This window comes from Siphateles boraxobius, unplaced genomic scaffold (assembly GCF_051911475.1).
Source record: "Siphateles boraxobius isolate OS27281-9 unplaced genomic scaffold, OSU_SipBor_1 25, whole genome shotgun sequence".
Taxonomy (NCBI): Eukaryota; Metazoa; Chordata; class Actinopteri; order Cypriniformes; family Leuciscidae; genus Siphateles; species Siphateles boraxobius.
In genome coordinates, this window is record NW_027508866.1 from 26453375 (window position 1) to 26471703 (window position 18329).

The following is an 18329-nucleotide window of genomic DNA, read 5'->3' on the forward strand; positions in this document are numbered from 1 at the left end:
GATACCTGCTCCAGTATAATCCAAACTTCATGGCATTCGGCCATACAGGTCTATGAGCGGAAAACAGAAGGTAGGCCTACATCAATGCAGAAGAAAAGCTAATCAAATATCTTTAGGAGTTAAGATTGCCATCAAATGCTAACAATAACAGCTTACAATATGTTCGGAGAATGAGACATTGCAAAAATAAGGAGACCCAACACATAAAGCTATCATACATAGCGGCCAGACATTTTATAGAGTTGTTCACACAAGAGCAAATGAAATTGAACATGTTGGTGGTCATGTTTGACCATGCTTGTTTTGCATGCCTGTGTTTGTCCTCCTGCGCTCATGCAGCGTTCAGAAACACTTTATTTGTCTCTGTGGAGAGCATCGGATCTTCCTTTATCTTCATTGGCAATCAACCAATAAGCCAAAATCTGCTATGCTGGAACACTGACCGTTTAGAGATCACACGTCTAATTTCTTCCAAAAAGTAAATGAACAGTCATTTCTGAAAACAAAAATATGTACGATGATGGAAGATCAAATATCACCTTTAAAGCCGCCATCTGTATCATATCCAACATCAAATAGCTCAGAATGGTCGTAATAGTTACATAAAGGCTTGCGTTAGAAGCAACAGAAAAAAAGACTGTTTTCAAGTGTCCCAGAAGCAGTTCAGCTCATTTTTATTGTACAATCAGTTTCATGGATATTGGTCATGGTGAACATTTATTGTTTTTTTTTTTCTGAATGAGTTTGAATGACAGAATGTTGAATAACAGAGTCTAGGCCTAAATGGCAAAACAACACACAAATATATTATGGAGTGATGAGGAGAAAAAAAAACATTAAAAATAAGGTTTTGTTGATGTACCCAAAGATTGCAAATATCTCCTATTGTCAATGCTATTAAAATATAGATTTATAGATGCTAAATTCCATAAGGCCCAGATAATAAATAAATAAATAACAAATAAATAATGAAAATAAATACAATAAAATGGGCCACATTCGATGGAAGAGGAAGCGTAGGGGAAAAGGCCTTCACACAAGCTTTATAGTGAGCTCTAGTTTAAAAGTGTTGTCTGTGAAACCAGTTCTTCTGTTCAGCAAGCTGGATAGACTATTAGAGGCTATTTTCAGTAAAACCTTGTGAATATATAAGTTACTGTATTAATCTGGTGACGCAAACATAACAAAATACTGTACAACAGGTGATTTGTTCTTTAAATGATCACACATATACACATAAACATGATGAGACATAAAGGAACACTTTGAATATAATGTAACGTTCTACATGGATAGCAATGGACAAATGTAAAAAATTGATCTGGACAATAACTAATAAAATAAAATATAGGAATAAAAATGTCGGTGTCAGTATCATAAAAGTGGTGCTATAACTTTCCCACAATGCATTGTTAGAGAAGCCAATGAGCATGATGGACAAAGTGAGCCATATATTCAGTCGTGAATCAGTAATTAAATCTAAAGTCTCATAGAACTAATGTCTGCTATTCATGACAACCATAATATTAAATGATTATGTTTGATTAATAGCGATCGTACATGATTTGCTGTATTTTTTTTAGCATTTTTTTCTTAACTCCATAGCTTTTGAATTGTCTTGTTTTCAGTTTGCAGCAGCCTTGCATTGATATTTTAAATCAAAATGCAGAAATAAGTATCAATGTAAATAAAAAAAGTCAAGTTAAATCAAGTTTTCAAGCCCGCTCTGGACGTCTCTCTCATCTGACACAGTTCAGGTCATGGAGCTGATGATCTGAATCAGATGTGTTAAATAAGAGAGATGTACAAAATGAACCAAGATCAGGACCGAAAAGACCATGATGCACTTTTACACACTTTAATCGGATAGCAAGAATTCAGACATGGAGTGCTGGTGGATTTTTTCTTCTTCTTTTCTTTCAGTCACAGAGAATGTATTTTGTTGCCCCCGAGTCGTGAATATATGGCCCAGTGTCATAATGCGGTTCTTCTTTTTCCCAACTGAAATTAAAAGGCACCGTTGATTATATTTTTTCTGCCATTGAAATACTGTGACCTCAGCTACATGTGAATGGCACTTTTTTTTTCCATGACACAAACACGTTGCACACATTATAAAAGTCTTTGTTTCACTAACATCAATAAAATAAAAGTTGAAGTTTTTCTTTTCGCAATACTTAATTATAGAAAATAAAGGTTTAGTGGTGATTCTTCTTCTTCTCTGCATGTCTCACACAGCGATTGGGTCTTGTTTGGCCATGCGGGCCGTGAGTCTGCTCTGCAGGTCGTGTTTGGGTGAGAGGAGCAGGGCAGGGTTAGGGTTAGTTCTGCTGCCCTCCAGCCCATCCTGAACCAGCCCGCCGGACACCGCAGGGTTCTGGGAGCCGAGAAACGGCGTGTCCTCGTCCTCGGTCTCACTCTCTGAGCCGCTGCTCTCTGAGGGACTGCCGCTGAGTTCGGGCTCCGGCGCCGCCTGAGTCCTGTGGGACGGGGAGGACGGGGCACCTGTGCTTGTGAACCGCTGTGAGGAACTCTCCTGCTCCTCAGTGTGCACAGGACTGGGCAGATCCAGCCCGTGGTTATAGTGGGCAGAGTGGCGTAGGTTCTGGCCCGTCTGGCTCTGGTGTGCGCTGGGTTTGTCCCGCAGGAACAGCAGGGGGCGCTCCTCCTCTCCCGAGGGACTGGACGGGACAGGGGTCGCCAGGCTGGAGAGAGGAGCCGACATCTCGGAGGGCGTCGTTGGAGAGAGGAGACCAACGGGGGACACACGGGCTGGGGTAGTTATAGCCGAAACATACCTGTGGAGGAACACACACACACACTAGCTTTACAGCACATATCACAACTACTGCCTCTCCATCAGCTGATACTACGCTATGTCTCACTTAAAAGGCTCATCCTATGGAGGCTGCATTTATTAATTACCGAGTTTGGCATGTAATGCATACTTTTCTGAGTTTCTGTCTTCTGATGAACACAAAAGAAGATATTCTAAAGAATGTCAGTAACTAGACAGTTGATGGACCCCATTGACTTCCATACTATGAAAAAAAAATACTATGGAAGTATGCCTCAGTGACCGTGAGCGCGGATGGACGTGTCGTATAGTTCATATGGACAAAAACAACAACAAACAAAAACAGGCTGCGATCAGACAACGCACAGTCATAAGTGGACTTGGTGACAAACATTCGGTCACATGCACTGTCCATGATATGAACACAAACAAGTGAAGCATGGAAGGGCTACAGGTCTGCGGTGGGACAGAATCTGAATTGCTGAGTAAGGGAGGGAAGATTTTGAAGTGTGTACAGGAAGTGGGAGAAAGAAATGATTCAGGGAATCCTACAAAATATAAAATGTCTAAAGATAAAATAAAAGTTACTTAAATGTTCAGTATTTTATGTTTGTATGGTACAGAATGTTATTAGTGTTATTAATAAACGGTTAGCAGGTGCGAATAAGGCAAAGCCTCTTTCTTGTGCCTGCTGTGACAAATGCAACAAAGCAAGTTCTGAAGCGTTGTGTGTTTGGGAGAGTTGTATAAAATAGCCTATTGCAGCAGAGCCAGACAGAATCTCACGAGAAATTACTTTAAATCTGCTCACGCCTCTACCTGCGGGCATTTACGGGCAGGAGCGGACAAAACGTGAAAGATACAGGCAGGAGCAGGAGAAAATATCACATGCGAGTGGGAGAGAATCCTGTGGGAGCGGAACCAAAAATGTCATTGCATTGAAGCGTCCATTGTAGCGCGTTGCAATGCAGTACCCATTTGCTTTGGCTTGTTCATGTCTTTATCTTACAGTCTTCACAGTCATGGGTGTTTATAGTGCCGTAAATTTATTTTCTTCCAAATGAAGCCGATTGAAAGATATGGGGTGATGTGAATTCTCGTGCAGAACTGTACTTAAGGCTGATGGCAGAGAACGCTACCTCTCGCTGTGGGGGGAGTCTCTGCAGGACGCCTGGGTGTCTCTGCAGCTCGTCAGGTGATCGTTGAGCTGATGGACGCCTCCGGTGGCATTCAGACGCCCTCTGGGACCGGGCGTCCCATGCCGGCTGTTCTCTGACTTCACCAGGACTGCATGAGTGTCAGAAACCACACTGTCTGCTTTCCCATTACTCCAGCTGTGAGATCCAAAGGCAAACACGCTCATCATACACATAATCTAGTCACGTGTTCTTATGAATGTTTATCAGTGAAAATTATAAAATTATATGCTATGTCATAGCATATTTCAAAGCTTTCTTTGAAAAACAAAACATTGATTTAAAAATGTTCTACCAGTTCTGTGATGCTTGAAAATTGAAAAATGACAAAGGTAGAATTTGTACTTATGAGGGAATGAATGAACTTTCTCATTCCATAAAGCAATATATATTAAAGTGAGGTCACCTTCATTTATATATCGATTTTAACAAACAGATTGTTTCAAAGCAGCTTTACAGTGATAATAGGAAATTAAAGTAACAGAGATTGTTTTGGCTTTACAGCAGCTCTAGAATAAAGTTATTGTCCAGCTAAAGTTAGTTTTGATTGATTTCACTTCCATTGCAAAGATCATTAGTTATTAACTTAGGGGCCGCTAACACGACACTGTTCTAACAGAAACGTGCACCCTTAACATGGTCATTCGCACAACAACAGTGCCTGGTGGCTCGAGATCGCAAACCTTGATTTACAGTACCTTGAATTAAAGACATAATCAAGTCAACCTGAGGTTTAATGTAACATTTGAAAACACCTCTGCGGTTATCCAACATCCAATACTAATTAACATTACTTAGTTAGTTAGCTAGATATTTAACAGGGACTGTTTAAAGTTATTTAGTTATCACTAGCTGGCCATTTAAAAAAAAAAAAAATTTAAACCTGCTTGGTAACAATTTCTCTGGATCTCAGTTCAGGATTATGGGTAGTGTGGTACTTGAACAGAAAGTCACTTCCTTTTTTAACTTGTGGCTTCCATAGATGTCAACAACCTCAGGAGCTAATGGATGGTCTGTGAAATCCTAAATCAATGGGCCTTTTATGTCAGGGAGCTTTGATGTTGCACTCTGTAGGTACTTAAAATATACTCTAATATGACTATCAGTTATCAGTATAACTTTAACATAACAATATAACTTCCCGCGAAGCTGCTTTGAAACAATATATACTGTTAAAAGCGCTATACAAATAAAAATGACTTGATTTGACTGACATTTCATTTGGACAGTTTCTCACCAGTAATCGTGTGTGTATGATGTGTGATATATGGGACTGTCCAGTACCTCAGGCTGGAGGAGCGAGTGATGGCGCTGGACACATGTGTTGATGATGTGAACTCGGTGGTGGACAGAGATGTTTCCGCTTCTCTGTCGGTCACATGAACGTGAGGAGGGACGGGATTGTTCGGCATGTAATGCTGAAATCAGACAAAAGTTGACTGGTCTATCACTGTTTTTCTTGTAGTGTATGATACTGTACACTTGATCAACTTTAACTGTTTAAACATATATTAAAAACCCCTTTTATTGTAAATTAGCTTTAGTCGATTGGTACAATACTCGTTGACCACTAATCTTAAAATCCTTTCAACGTGATTACGTAATGTGTGGCGCATCAAAGCTAGTGCAAGACCAGCATTTGTGGTTAAAAAAGTATATAAATGTTAAAAAAACATTTTTTTAAATAACTGATGGTTTGTCTTGATAAGACTCTTATTCCTCGGCTGGGATTGTGTCGAGACTTTGAAGCTGCACTGAAACTCACATTTGGACCTTCAACCCGTTGGACCCCATTGAAGTCACTATATGGAGAAAAATCCTGGAATGTTTTCCCCAAAAACCGTGTTGACCTCTGGTGACATTGACCATGGTTTTATCATGTCTACATGATGTTTTAGATTCAGTGACCACACTCACATTGACCAGCTGCAGGTTTTCGGGTGGAGGCTGGGGTTGCGGAGCGCCTTTGGCCGCAGCGTTTCGCTCTCGTAAACTTTGCCGCAAACGGTCATGCAGCTTTTTCCTCTGTTTCCTACGTGCGCAAAAAAATGAAAAAGAACAGCTCTTGGACTTTAGGAGATCAGATATCTAATCAATAATTAATATGGCTAATTTTAGTTTTTGAGTAAAACATTAGTACAAACTAAATGTACAAAGTAACTTAGTACAAACAGACATTTCAAAAAGTGAATTACTTTGTTTTGCAGTAAGCCACCACACACATGATGCCAACAACTAGAAGAGCGATGCAGATGCCTGTTATAGTCAAAACGCGTTTCTGATAGAGCTCCTCAGCTTCTGGAAGAGAGGACAGACTGCTTTTCAAGCTTGAACACACACACACACACATTACATCTCAAACATATTCTTACTTGGAATCATTTTTTTTATAATAACAATGTTATTTCAATAGATTTCCAAGTAAGAACATAAGCTAGCACACGTGTATGTTTCCAGTGCCGCTGATGCTTTAATTAGACAGGGTTTATTGATTTCAGGATGTAGTTTTGCTGAGAGGGGAGGGACAACAGGACAGGCTTATTCAAGGTCAGTTCAGAAAATCATCATGTCGTCACAAATGACATGAAATGCAAACCCGGCCGGCCTGGGCCTGAGGCCTCTGGGATGCCTGCAACACTCAACACTCATGCATTTCACTCATTTCATTATGAGGTTTAGATCACAACAGTGACAGACTGAATTTATTAAAGCCTTCAGTAACTATTTTTATGTATATTTTTGTCAATGGTCAATAGATATGGAATGCTAAAGGCTTTAATAACAAGTCATATACTGGTAGCAGCACAAACTCACAGGCTGCTAACACAAACAACTGGTTGGCTGGGAAATGTGTCTGTTATTTCATGCTAAAGACCCCATGAAAATGTTATATGTAGCATATTTTTCGCAATTTGATGGAAGCTTGAGTGGGACATAGAAAAGGGCTCCTCCCCTTGGGTAAAAATAAAATTTAGTTTTCATGACATGAAGAACTGTGACATTTCATGTAGTTTTACAGTAAAATACTGTTATCATTGCCATTTTATCTTATTTTATTCTCAACAGTTATGTACATTAGGGTTTTATGTTATGTTATGTTGTTAAATGTTTATTGCATCATTTTAGTGTCATGATTGTGTTTCACTGTGCACCCTCCTTTATTTACATCAGCTTGTGGAAAAGCTACATGTGATGCATTTTGGTTGATCTTGTAGCTTTCTCTTTACCAGGTCTGGCAACCACAGCTTTTTTTTAAAAAATTTTTTTAGTCATGGTGCTATTAGGGCAGGGGTGTCCAGTCCTGATCCTGGAGGGCCACTTTGCTGCAGGTTTTAGCACCAATCCTAATTAAACGCAGCTAATCAATTTTGACTGGACACAAAACTGTATACGCCCTTGAGTGCACGATGATGTCATCAATATTTTTGGCCCATTTTATCTGCCTTCAAATTTTCAATTTCTTCATGGGGTCTTAAAGGCACAGAATACTGTAGGTTCCGTCACAACAAAGCGTATTGAAGTCTGTGAGCAAATGCTACCACTCGTTTGATTTAGAATCTTCTATCTTGAATCGTTGTTTTTAGAGTATAGCAAACACATTCTTGATGCACACAACACAACGGCAATCACTATGTACAGACATTGATAAAACACTAATGAGAAGTAGAAAAGGGGGAGAAAACAAAGAAGAAAGTGAGGAATGAGATATCATGCTGAAGATAGAGGGATGCATGAATGGAGGGCAAAGCAAAGCTGAAGGGATCTAAACACAGCATAACTACTGCAATACGGCTTCTCTTTTGCACCGCTGAACTGTCTGTGAAATTTAGCTGTCTCTCTCTCTGTCTCTGTCTCTGTGTGTGTGTGTGTGTGTGTGTGTGTGTGTGTGTGTGTGTGTGTGTGTGTGTGTGTGTGTGTGTGTGTGTGTGTGTGTGTGTGTGTGTGTGTGTGTGAGAGAGCTTTTCATATCTGCCTTGAATGGAAGATATCAGAGGTCTTGATGAATTATTAACAACATCCTTCCTAGCATGCAGGCTAATGCCCCCCCGCACGTCACATGCTTCGGAACGGATATCCACTTTCTTGTCTAAAACCCTAGAAACCTGCAGAGTGGCTCTAAGCAAATTAATATAATAAAGAATCTCCAATCATCTGTTATGGCTGTTTGATCCCTTCATGAGCAAAAGGAAACCAGCTGAAGTTGAAGGAAACAGGCTCAAGCTTCTAGTCCTACGAATCTGCAAACTAGGAGGAAAGAACGATTCATACCCATAAATTCAATCCCAAGATGTTCTGCCAAGGCAGACAAGGTGATGAAAAGAAAGCAAAACACAAACAAACAAAAAAACAGTTGAGCGGTGATGTCAACTCTGACTGACTGCACACAAACACGCAGGTCAGCTCCACCTCAAACCACCTCCAAAAACACCTGAAGTCTTCTCAGCATGTATATATTGCATGGTACATTACACACATACACAGATACATATTGGAAAGCAGGAATTATTCAAACCTATTCTGTTTGACTTAAAACCCACCATGACAATGCATAATTGAATGCTTTTAGAAATCATTAAGAGATATATGGATGGTTTATCACACGTATATAGTGATGTACATCTCTATATACAGACACTTATGGTTGGTCATCATTATGACACAAGGACATGCACATGCAGACATCACTGCGCTCACGTCATTATATAGACTGACCCTCCACACATTTCACTACAGACAGAGTCAGACTCAGTTAATTCACGTGATTACACCAGCACTTGTTAAACATGCTGTTAAACACATGCATCTCTCGGTCACCTAAACTATCTGACGTTCACCTCCATTCATTAAGAACAGGTTTGCAGAAATATAATCCTGTTATTTCAGAATGCATAAAATCGCACTACAGACATAAAATTGGAGTGTCATTACAGGGTTAAATCATCAATAAAAATAAATAAAATAATATCAATAGTTTGCCTGTAATGCTGACCTAATAATGACGTGTTGTTAGAGGCCCAATGATTTTGGTCATTAACTGATAGCCCTGATCTTTCCTACGGGCGGCGTGTCGTGATAAAACCACTGGCACTGAACCAGAGCATCTGTACTGATGAGGGTCATTCTACGAAGGACACATTAGCAAATATTATTAATAGCTGAGAATTGATTGTCATTGCAGATTTCCAGTAAATGTAGCTATTTTAGCACTTTAGTTAATCGATGGAGATTTTCTGTCTGCTCACTGTCCTATTTGAAATGCAGAAATGATAATGAATATCACCCAAACGTATGATATAGATGTCCAGTTCAATATAATAGATGGAACTCTCTTTTGAGCAAGTTTCACTGTGATCATTGATGGGTCTCAGCTCTTATTACATGGCTCTGCGTGTCTTAAAGGGAAACTTCACCCAAAAATGAAAATCCCCCCATGATTTACTCACCCTCAAGTCATCCTAGGTATATATGACTTTCTTCTTTTAGACGAACACAATCAGAGATATATTAAAAATATCTTGGCTCTTCCCAGTTTTATAATGGCAGTAAATGGAGGAAGAGATTTTGAAGTCCAAAAAAGTGCATCCATCCATCATACATGTAATTCATTCGGCTCCAGGGGTTCATAAAGGAACTCTGAAGCAAAGCCATGGGTGTTTGTAAGAAAATTATGAATATTTAAAACAGGGGTTACTATTTTGCCTTAAATTAATGCGTACGGCCGTCTGCCAGAAGCTAGTTATTTTAGTTTTTAAAGTTTTAAATATTCTAACAAAAAACCATGGCTCTGCTTCAGAAGGGCTTTATTAACCCCCTGGAGCCGTATGGACTACTTTTATGATGGATGGATGGACTTTTATGGACTTCAAAATCAGGACCGCCATTCACTGCCATTATAAAGCTGGAAAGAGCAATGATATTTTTTTATATAACTCCAATTTTATTTGTCTGAAAAAATATAGTCATATACAGTACACCTAGGATGGGTTGAGGGTGAGTACATTTTTTAGTAAAATTGTTTTGAGTAAAAACATTTTTAGGTGAACTATCCCTTTAAGCATGTAAATTAAGGGAATTGTGATTATTTCTGTGGTACTGTAGGTCACGTCAATAGTTTAAGAAGACTCATTCTCAGAAAAGATTATCAGATTTACTAACGCTTTTATGGAGTTAAAAACTTATGTCAGGATTTGTCAAGATGAAAAATAAATGAAAAGGTCTGGACAATTACTTTTGCTGCTGATTGCATATGCATTTGTAGAAGCTTCCCTTTCAGATGCAATATTTATGAGAGGAGAGTATCTAAATGAATCATGCACCATGATTTACTAAGGTTTGCTGTAGTCAATGTACTGGTATTTGTGCCATTATTTAACACCCAAAACCGCACGTCTTAAGCCAGTTTGCACCTGTGTTGCCATCAGCTTGACCGGTGTCTGAAGCATGTCTGACAAACGGCAATTAATTGGCTGACGATAGTCCATGACGTCACAAGCGGAGCACCCATAAGTATTAAAGTTTGCCTGTAATAAACAACATAATTTTTTGTCTTCAGGAGTCGCTTGTCTGTATACGCGGATAAACACTTGGTTGGAGCACTTTCAATTCCTGAGGGAACTAGATGCGCTCATTTGCGTTATAAGCTGTTCTTGTTGATTCTCTCCCGAGGGACAGGAATCTAGCGTTTGGACGAGCGTGTTCTGCTCAGCAATCTACTGATCTAATAAACTGTTTTGTAATATTCTACTCCTCTGCGAATCGATGAAAACAAACCTTAGCTAGACAATAACTTTATTTTAGATCTGCTGTAAAGCCAAAACAATCTCTGTTACTTTAATTTCCTATTATCACTGTAAAGCTGCTTTCAAACAGTCCATATTGTTAAAAGCGCTATATAAATTAAGGTGACTTGACTTGAATATAGAAGACCTTGCTATAGAGCCTATATTACCCTAATGTAGAGACTCTACATTATCTTTCATGGACCCCTCCCAAGGGAGGAGTTCAAAGCAACCATTGCCAAATCGGCACAGAAATGGAGCAGGTTTTGGTTAACAGGAAAACAGAAATCTGAAACCACTCTCTCTGTTCCTTGTTTCATATTGTGTGCTAAGCAGAGCTTGATGGCTTGATGGCTTATGCAAGCCAGCACGTTTTCCGGATAAAATACTTCAGATTAGGTGTTAGGATGGGCACATGCCTGAGATCATACTTCACATGCCCCCAAGGTGAGAATGGCATTGATCAGTGGTTGTGGGCAGAGGTTTATTGTCTCAGGCATCTCTCTGGCTCCACTCTGAAATCCTGAGCTATCTTTTTCCAGGGTCAGCTATATTTTCCCCTATGTCTAAAGTAGAATTGTATGCTCGGCTATGTTGTATTGTTTGGTAGAAACACCTGTAGGGCTGATGCAGGGTGAATGGAGTAAGGTACCCTATACCTCGTTTACCTCTTTCCCCAACTAATGTTGTGTCTTGAAGTAGTGATGTATACTCCCCTTGGGATGGGTGATTTATAGGCCTCTCTAATATGACCTATGTTCAAGATCATGACAGGTAGAGGTAGACTGTCTTTGTGCGTCCCTCCTGGTTATATATTGCATGCTATTGTTAGCACTAGAGTAAAGTGCTAGCTATAGTGTGTCCTGGAGAAGTACCAATATTTTAATCAGGGTTGATTTGCTCTGCCCCAGTGTACTGGGGTATGTTATGTAGGGCATAAGCTTCTCTGCATCTTCCTTGGGGTTGGCTTATGCTGGATGAGAATTATTGGCAAACTAAAGAAAAAGCAGACTGCCTTTCTCTTTTCTGAGACCTATCTCCCCTGTGGATGGCCTTAAGGGTTGATGCTAGGTGATTGGAGTTATGTAGGGCCATTTACATTTTCTCTACTTTATTTACCTCCCTCCCCAACTGCTGTCGGGTTTTCAAGTTGGGATGTCGCTCCCCTTTGATGGGTGCTCTACTGTGGTCTGGTTTGACAATGCTAACAAGTAGAGGAAGTTCGTCTGCGGGGCATTTGTCACAAACTATGGTCTAGTGCTAAAAGGAAAAGACGAAGCACTAGCTATAGCGGATCTTATGTAGAATAACTTTACTCAAGGTTTACTCAAGTGTTGAAGTTCGACTTCGAAAAGCAATGTCTCAGTTTATGACTATAACCCTGGATTCCTGAGAAGAGGAACGAGACACTGCGTCTCATTGCCATACCTTGGGCCTGCCTCAGACTAAAGAGTTGATGACGTGTATTACAGGCACCCTTTGATACAGTGCTCCCCTTGTGACTTCATGGACTGTGGTCAGCCAATAAATTGGCATGTTTTTCACACATGCTTCAGACACCGGTCATGCTAATGGCGTTCCCCATAGTGTCATTTTGTTTTATTAATTTTAGTACTTGCCAAGGCAACATTTCTAATTTTCTTTAGATTTACATTTTTCATCTAATATTCATATTTTATTTTTGCTATTAAAAAGATTTTTAATAGTTTTAGTTAACAATATCAACACTGAGAATGACACTTAACAATAATAACAATTTCTTGGGAGTGACCCTTGGCACAGGTTCACAGGACTTAGCTTTCCATGATGACTAGCTCACAAAATATGTTGATGTGCTGAGAGTAAAGTCAGTTCATAACCTCTTGAGCCAGGTGGTGTGATGTTGTCTGCAGACAGAGCTTGATACACTTATCTCATCTGTTCCCGAAAAAGTCAAAGATTATGTGAATGAGGACACACCTGATCTCCCCTAATAACTAACGTGTCCGGACTGATGGATTCAACCCTGTCTAACTATTGTCAGCTAACTAGCATCCAACATAACAAAACTAGATTAATAAATGCTAAACATGCAAAGAGAAGGAATGGAAAACATAAAAAAGATCTGATCTTTCTAATCTGACTACCCGTTGGTCAAGAAAATAAAACCAAAGCAACAGGAGGTAGCGCTGATTGAGCATGCTCCAATCCAAGCACAGACAGGAAGAGGAAATAGACGTACTGTAGAAGCTGGCCATTACGTAGCTTTGGCAGCGATCACCAGTAAACTCATTGGGGCACCTGAGAGGGAAAGACAGAAGTCACAGAGAGAAAGAGAGGAAGACAGGAAGTGAGTTTGACACCCAAAAGTCCCCCTCACACACGCGTGTCTCCGGTGTTGCTCGCTGAATGTCTCGCAAACGTCCGCCTGGGTTCCAAGAGCCAATTAACAGTTTAGACATGACTAGTCTCTGAAGAGTGGGGAGTATCTCTGGGGTAAATGTTGGCAGCCCATCGTGCACCTGTCCACATCTGACGCCGGGACAGATGGGCGGCCTGGCAAACTCTGACAGAAAGAGTGCTTTCTAAATGGCGGAGGTGGGCGAGGCAGCGTAGAAACAGCGGCGATGGAGTGTGTGTTTGGGGGTGAAGGGGGCGTTCACTGACTGCACATACGTTTGGGGTCTACGACTCTCACAGGGTCTCTGGTATGACAGCGGTTCCCTGTGAATCCTGGAAGGCACCTAGGTTAGAAAGAGGATGAACACAGCACAACACATCACATCACAACACAACATTACACTACAACACTAGACAAACACACGCACGGGTCAGGATCGTTTCAAGAACAGGGAATATTCTCTGCTCTTCACAAACATAAACTACCCCTCCGGATTCACTTCTGCATCATTTGACTTATTTTATGGAAAAAAAAAAAAAAGCTCCAGGGTTGAGATTGTTCCAGTCTTGATCTTTCAGCTGACCAACTGCTCTCTGATGACATTAAGAACACTCAAAACCCCTGCCACACACCCACACACAACCGTAGAGCTCCAGCTGTTCTTCTGAGAGGGGCTTAACAGTTGGGGCAGCTGTCTTTCTCAACAGGCCCTGATATACTTCAAGTGAAATCAGAAAAAAGAACTGGTGTGATATTTTAAACTTTCCGGCTACGGCGGCTAGTAAAAATCTTCAAACTGCCATTGGTCCATGAAGATGATGCAATAGGTAGGTGTGGCCCTGAGGCTCTGCCTTCTTTAGTGTGGAAATCTTCTCTGGTATATTTCTTCCGTTCAGTCCGTCAAATTAAGACATGAGTGAAAACATGAACAATGGAAAGCTAGATTGACAATGTATTTTTTATTGGTAAAGCTGCTGCTTTCAAGAAATCTATTGTATAAAGAGCAGTATAAATAAACAACGCGTTCTCATCCCAATGCGTCATATACAACGCTTTTGCCAAAGCGTACATATCCTACGCACATGGCACCCTTTAGCGTAAATATAACACGCACAGAGTATGGGTAGGTTTAGGTCTGGGGTAGGGTTAGGGTTAGACCACTAGGAGGCGCCTTCTGCCCCATATATATCTGCGTCTCATATTTACGCTAAAGGGTGCCATATGCGTAGGATATGTACGCTTTGGCAAAAGCGTCTTATATGACGCCTTGGGATGAGGACGGGCTCAAATAAACGAGACTTGATGTGACTGGAGGGCTGAATTGCAGAGCTGGTGCAAACATATCCACATCACTATGATCAGATGCTTTCTTAACTGCTATTTGTTATTGAGTGGCAAGCGGGCAGCACATATTCATCCAAACGTCACTCTCAGCAGCGTGAGCAGCATCGGGATGTTTACTGAGAGTATACCTAACCCAATCTCACGGGAAATTAGAACAATTTTATGAGGTGGCTATTTTATATGAATTCATATGATGTGAAAAAAGGTAGTATGAAGTTCCACCCAAACCCCAAAACATAACCATCACTGGGGCATAAGCAGATCGTACAAAAACATATGAATGAAATTAATTTGCCACCAATTCTCTAAAATTGTGATGATTTGCCTCAACTTGAGATTGTGTTTGTATTCCGGTCCTCAGTCAAAAACTGTTTCAGATTCATCAAAAGTCATGAGAAACGTTAACAACAACTGGATATGTCGCATTCCTTGAAGAAAAGGTGAATGGTGCTCGGACATCCAACAGTCGCTTTGATGCTGGGGTGTTGTGGGTGGTTGTCAGGGTGTTGCTAAGTGATAGTCAAGGATTACTGGGTGGTTGTCTCCAATGATAAAATCTATCCTCTGTGATCTTCTTTTGGTCTCTAGATAAGCCCCCCCATTATTCATGTCTGGAGCACAAATGCTGCCGGATGATGCACACACTCCGCTTTAATCTTAGTTTTTACAATGTCTGATCAAATTATTAAGAGCACTAGTACAGTCATACTTGACTTAGCACTAATTCCACATGTTGGTGAAGGGTCACGTGACCACTGCTGGATGCTCAGAGATCTACAGGCCCTGAGGAGTGCTGCTGTCTGTCTGCCCCTGCATTGAGAGAAGCGTCTCTCATCTGCAGTGCTTACTGATGAGAACAGAGCCCTGACATCAGCACTACAGTTTGTGCTTATTCACTGGATTGGACAATAAGTGTGCCGTCAGTGTCCTGCACGCAGAAAACCTCCGCTTGCAACATGGTTTTACATTTACATTCATGCATTTCATACTTTATCCAACATTGCATTGAAGATATTCATTGTGCATTCCATGCATTCCTTGAGAATCAAACCTTGGTGTTGCAAATGCAATACTCCACTGTTTGAGCTAATAGCTCATTAATTAATTAAACCTATCTAAGATCAGTAGAATGACAGTAACTAGCAGACTGAATGTTGAAGCTGTAACACACGAATGTGAGCTGTACCTGCAGAGGTGTCTGATGTTTCCCGGCGTGACCTCCAGCGTGTAGCATTTCCCTCCGTTCACGCAGAACTTTCTCTCGCTCTCGCTGCAGGGCGTCATGTGACTGGAGGTCTTGGCCGAGGGAGTGGTGCTGGTGGCCGCTGCACAGAACAACACAACACAACACATAAGAGCACTGAGAAAGGAGTAGGTTTACCCCAGAGGATCTTATTTAGGTTTAACACTAATCTGAGATCAAGAATTTAAAAGCGTCTGAACTGGAGCTGCAGCTCGTGACATGCACAGTATGTGTGTCTTATCCAAACGACCTTTACAAAACATCTGCTAAATATTAGAAGAGACAGGCTATTTTGAGCTATTGATCAGACTGAAGTAAACGGGGTCGTCGCATTTCACTAAAAAAAGAATGTGAGCACACAGGTAGAGCTATACTTCTCAACCAAACAGCTACTTCATTACACACCTTCACAGACTAAAAGATGAGCACCAATGTTTTAAATGCAGTCACTTAACAAAGCAGCAATGAACTATCATGCAACGTCGTAATTTAGTTTAAAGCAAGGGACAATTTCAAAATGAAAACAGCTCAGGCAACCTTGTAAATGTCAAACTATTTCAAGAAATCGTAAGTCAGACAACATCATATAATATCCCTCCATACCTGTAACATTGCGATAATATCTGGATATGTGAAAGCGCATGACTCCGGTGTGTCGATAGTGACTGCGATGACAAAGTGTTTCCCTGAGCACTCTGGACCTACTGCCTTCCTCTGCACTTCCGATCTGCAAAACCTCTGCTCATCAACATTTTTAAATGAGCACCTCTACGGCAGCTCACGAGTTCCCTGCACACGTCACGTCTGGCATTGAGTCTCTAACACGTCGTCAGTGCAGCGGTGAGCGCTCAAACTCCTCACACGCTGGCCAACCAGCGTGAAAAACAAAAGCACTTAACTGGATTGAAGATATACAATTATTCTCTTGATTATAATTTTAACTATAGTGTTATTCAATATTACATTTAAAGTTAATATATGTTAAAGTTTAAATGTACTAAATTGCAACTTTATCATTCCAAATGTGTAATTTCAAATATATTTAAATACATGACATACAGGTATCAATAGAAATGACATTGGTTTACCATAAAAGCTTGTCAGTACAATATTTCAATATTAAAACAGAAGTATGAAATTTCATATAAAGATGCACAGTAACACTTTAGTATTCCATCAAATAATGAGTAACTACAAAGGAACAAATGAGTAACACATTACTAACACTTTAGTAACTACTATTAACTAACAAGAAACTGATTAATGAATTAGTAAGTAATAGCGCTAAGTTTATTGAAAGTAGTTCACTATTAACTAATCAATAACTACTATTTTTTCATGACTCCCAGAGAACTACTATGAACTACTACATACAGGTTCATAATTAATGTGAATAACGCGTAATGTATGATTAATTCTAAAGTGAAGATCATGGTAACTCACCATTAATGAAGTTATTGTGAGCTTTGGGGTTTTTGTAAGGCTTTGGATAGTAATTCCTTCCCGATAAATTTGGTAACACTTTAGTCATTACTAGTAGGTTACTATGATCCTGACTTTAGAATACTGATCCAAATAATTAGTAATTCCTTTAGAAGGATGTAGTAACACTTAATCAAAATATGTGCGTTACTCATTTGTTCCTGTGTAGTTATTCATTAATGATGGAACTGTATTATAAAGTTTACCAGATGTACTTATGTCCAAATTAAGTGGGTCAAAAAATCACTCTAACGTTCTGCTAAATGCATTTAATATAAATTGAAACTATAATACATTTTATTTAATTGTAAATAACATGCAGTTACATAACTTAAGTGTATCGTTTAAAGCATATTATTTCTGTAATATGTACTTTTTTTAAAGTATGCAGTGTAAAGTGCACTTCTTTTTCACAAAGGAAACAGTATCAGTATCGTTCTGTCCACACACACACACACACACACACACGCGCACACACACACACACACACACACGCGCGCACACACACACGCGCGCATACACATCCGCAATCCTTCTGAATCTGTCACCATTCTGAGGAAGGGACGATCAACCCAACCGTGAATTCCTGACCGAGACCCTCCCAGAGTGACTTCATGATCATATACTAATGGCTCTATTTTCTGCTTTAAGCACCAAACCAATTCCACCAGGAAATATTGATAGCCATCTCTAACCACCTCTGACATCAAGTTACTCTCGTTTATGGGCCGGAAAACCTTGCCACATCCGGCCGTCCTGACTTCCCTTCCACACTGTCAGTGCAAGACATGAGCCACTGAACGCTGGGGATATTTCAAGGCTAGAATAAAACTCAGCCTTCATCCTGACAGATAATCCAGTTAGTTTCGTTGTGATTTCATAGGTCACAGACCCCATCAGGTGACCACTGAAGCAGGAGACGTTCTGCCTTTGAGCTCAATGTAATTCAATCTTTACCATCCGAACTGCTGATGTTTGAGACAACCAGAACCTCATGAATAATTGACAGCGTAACAGATTGCTTTTGTCCCGTTAATCTAATTGCCGTTTTTCACTCCCATTAAACGTGCAGCATTAGTGATCAGGCACATTTGATCATATGTCACAT

At 40.2% G+C, this 18329-nt stretch overlaps 1 protein-coding gene across 13 annotated transcripts in view; it reads right to left on the bottom strand.

The window, feature by feature from the left end:
• Window positions 1-640: 640 nt before the first annotated feature.
• nrg1 (neuregulin 1) overlaps window positions 641-18329 on the bottom strand; it is a 103736-nt gene continuing 86047 nt past the window's right edge. For 3 of the 13 annotated variants that reach the window (XM_077243412.1, XM_077243421.1, XM_077243417.1), the window contains 8 exons: window positions 15683-15821; window positions 12994-13052; window positions 8263-8286; window positions 6189-6291; window positions 5911-6025; window positions 5278-5411; window positions 3937-4131; window positions 641-2798 (listed from right to left, as the gene is read on the bottom strand). In XM_077243412.1, coding sequence (XP_077099527.1) covers window positions 2231-2798; window positions 3937-4131; window positions 5278-5411; window positions 5911-6025; window positions 6189-6291; window positions 8263-8286; window positions 12994-13052; window positions 15683-15821 — 1337 coding nt within the window. In that variant the 3' untranslated portion in view covers window positions 641-2230. Of the gene's footprint in view, window positions 2799-3936; window positions 4132-5277; window positions 5412-5910; window positions 6026-6188; window positions 6292-8262; window positions 8287-12993; window positions 13053-13427; window positions 13496-15682; window positions 15822-18329 lie in introns of all 13 variants that reach the window. The other 10 variants (XM_077243416.1, XM_077243424.1, XM_077243420.1 and 7 more) reach the window with 4 other exon arrangements.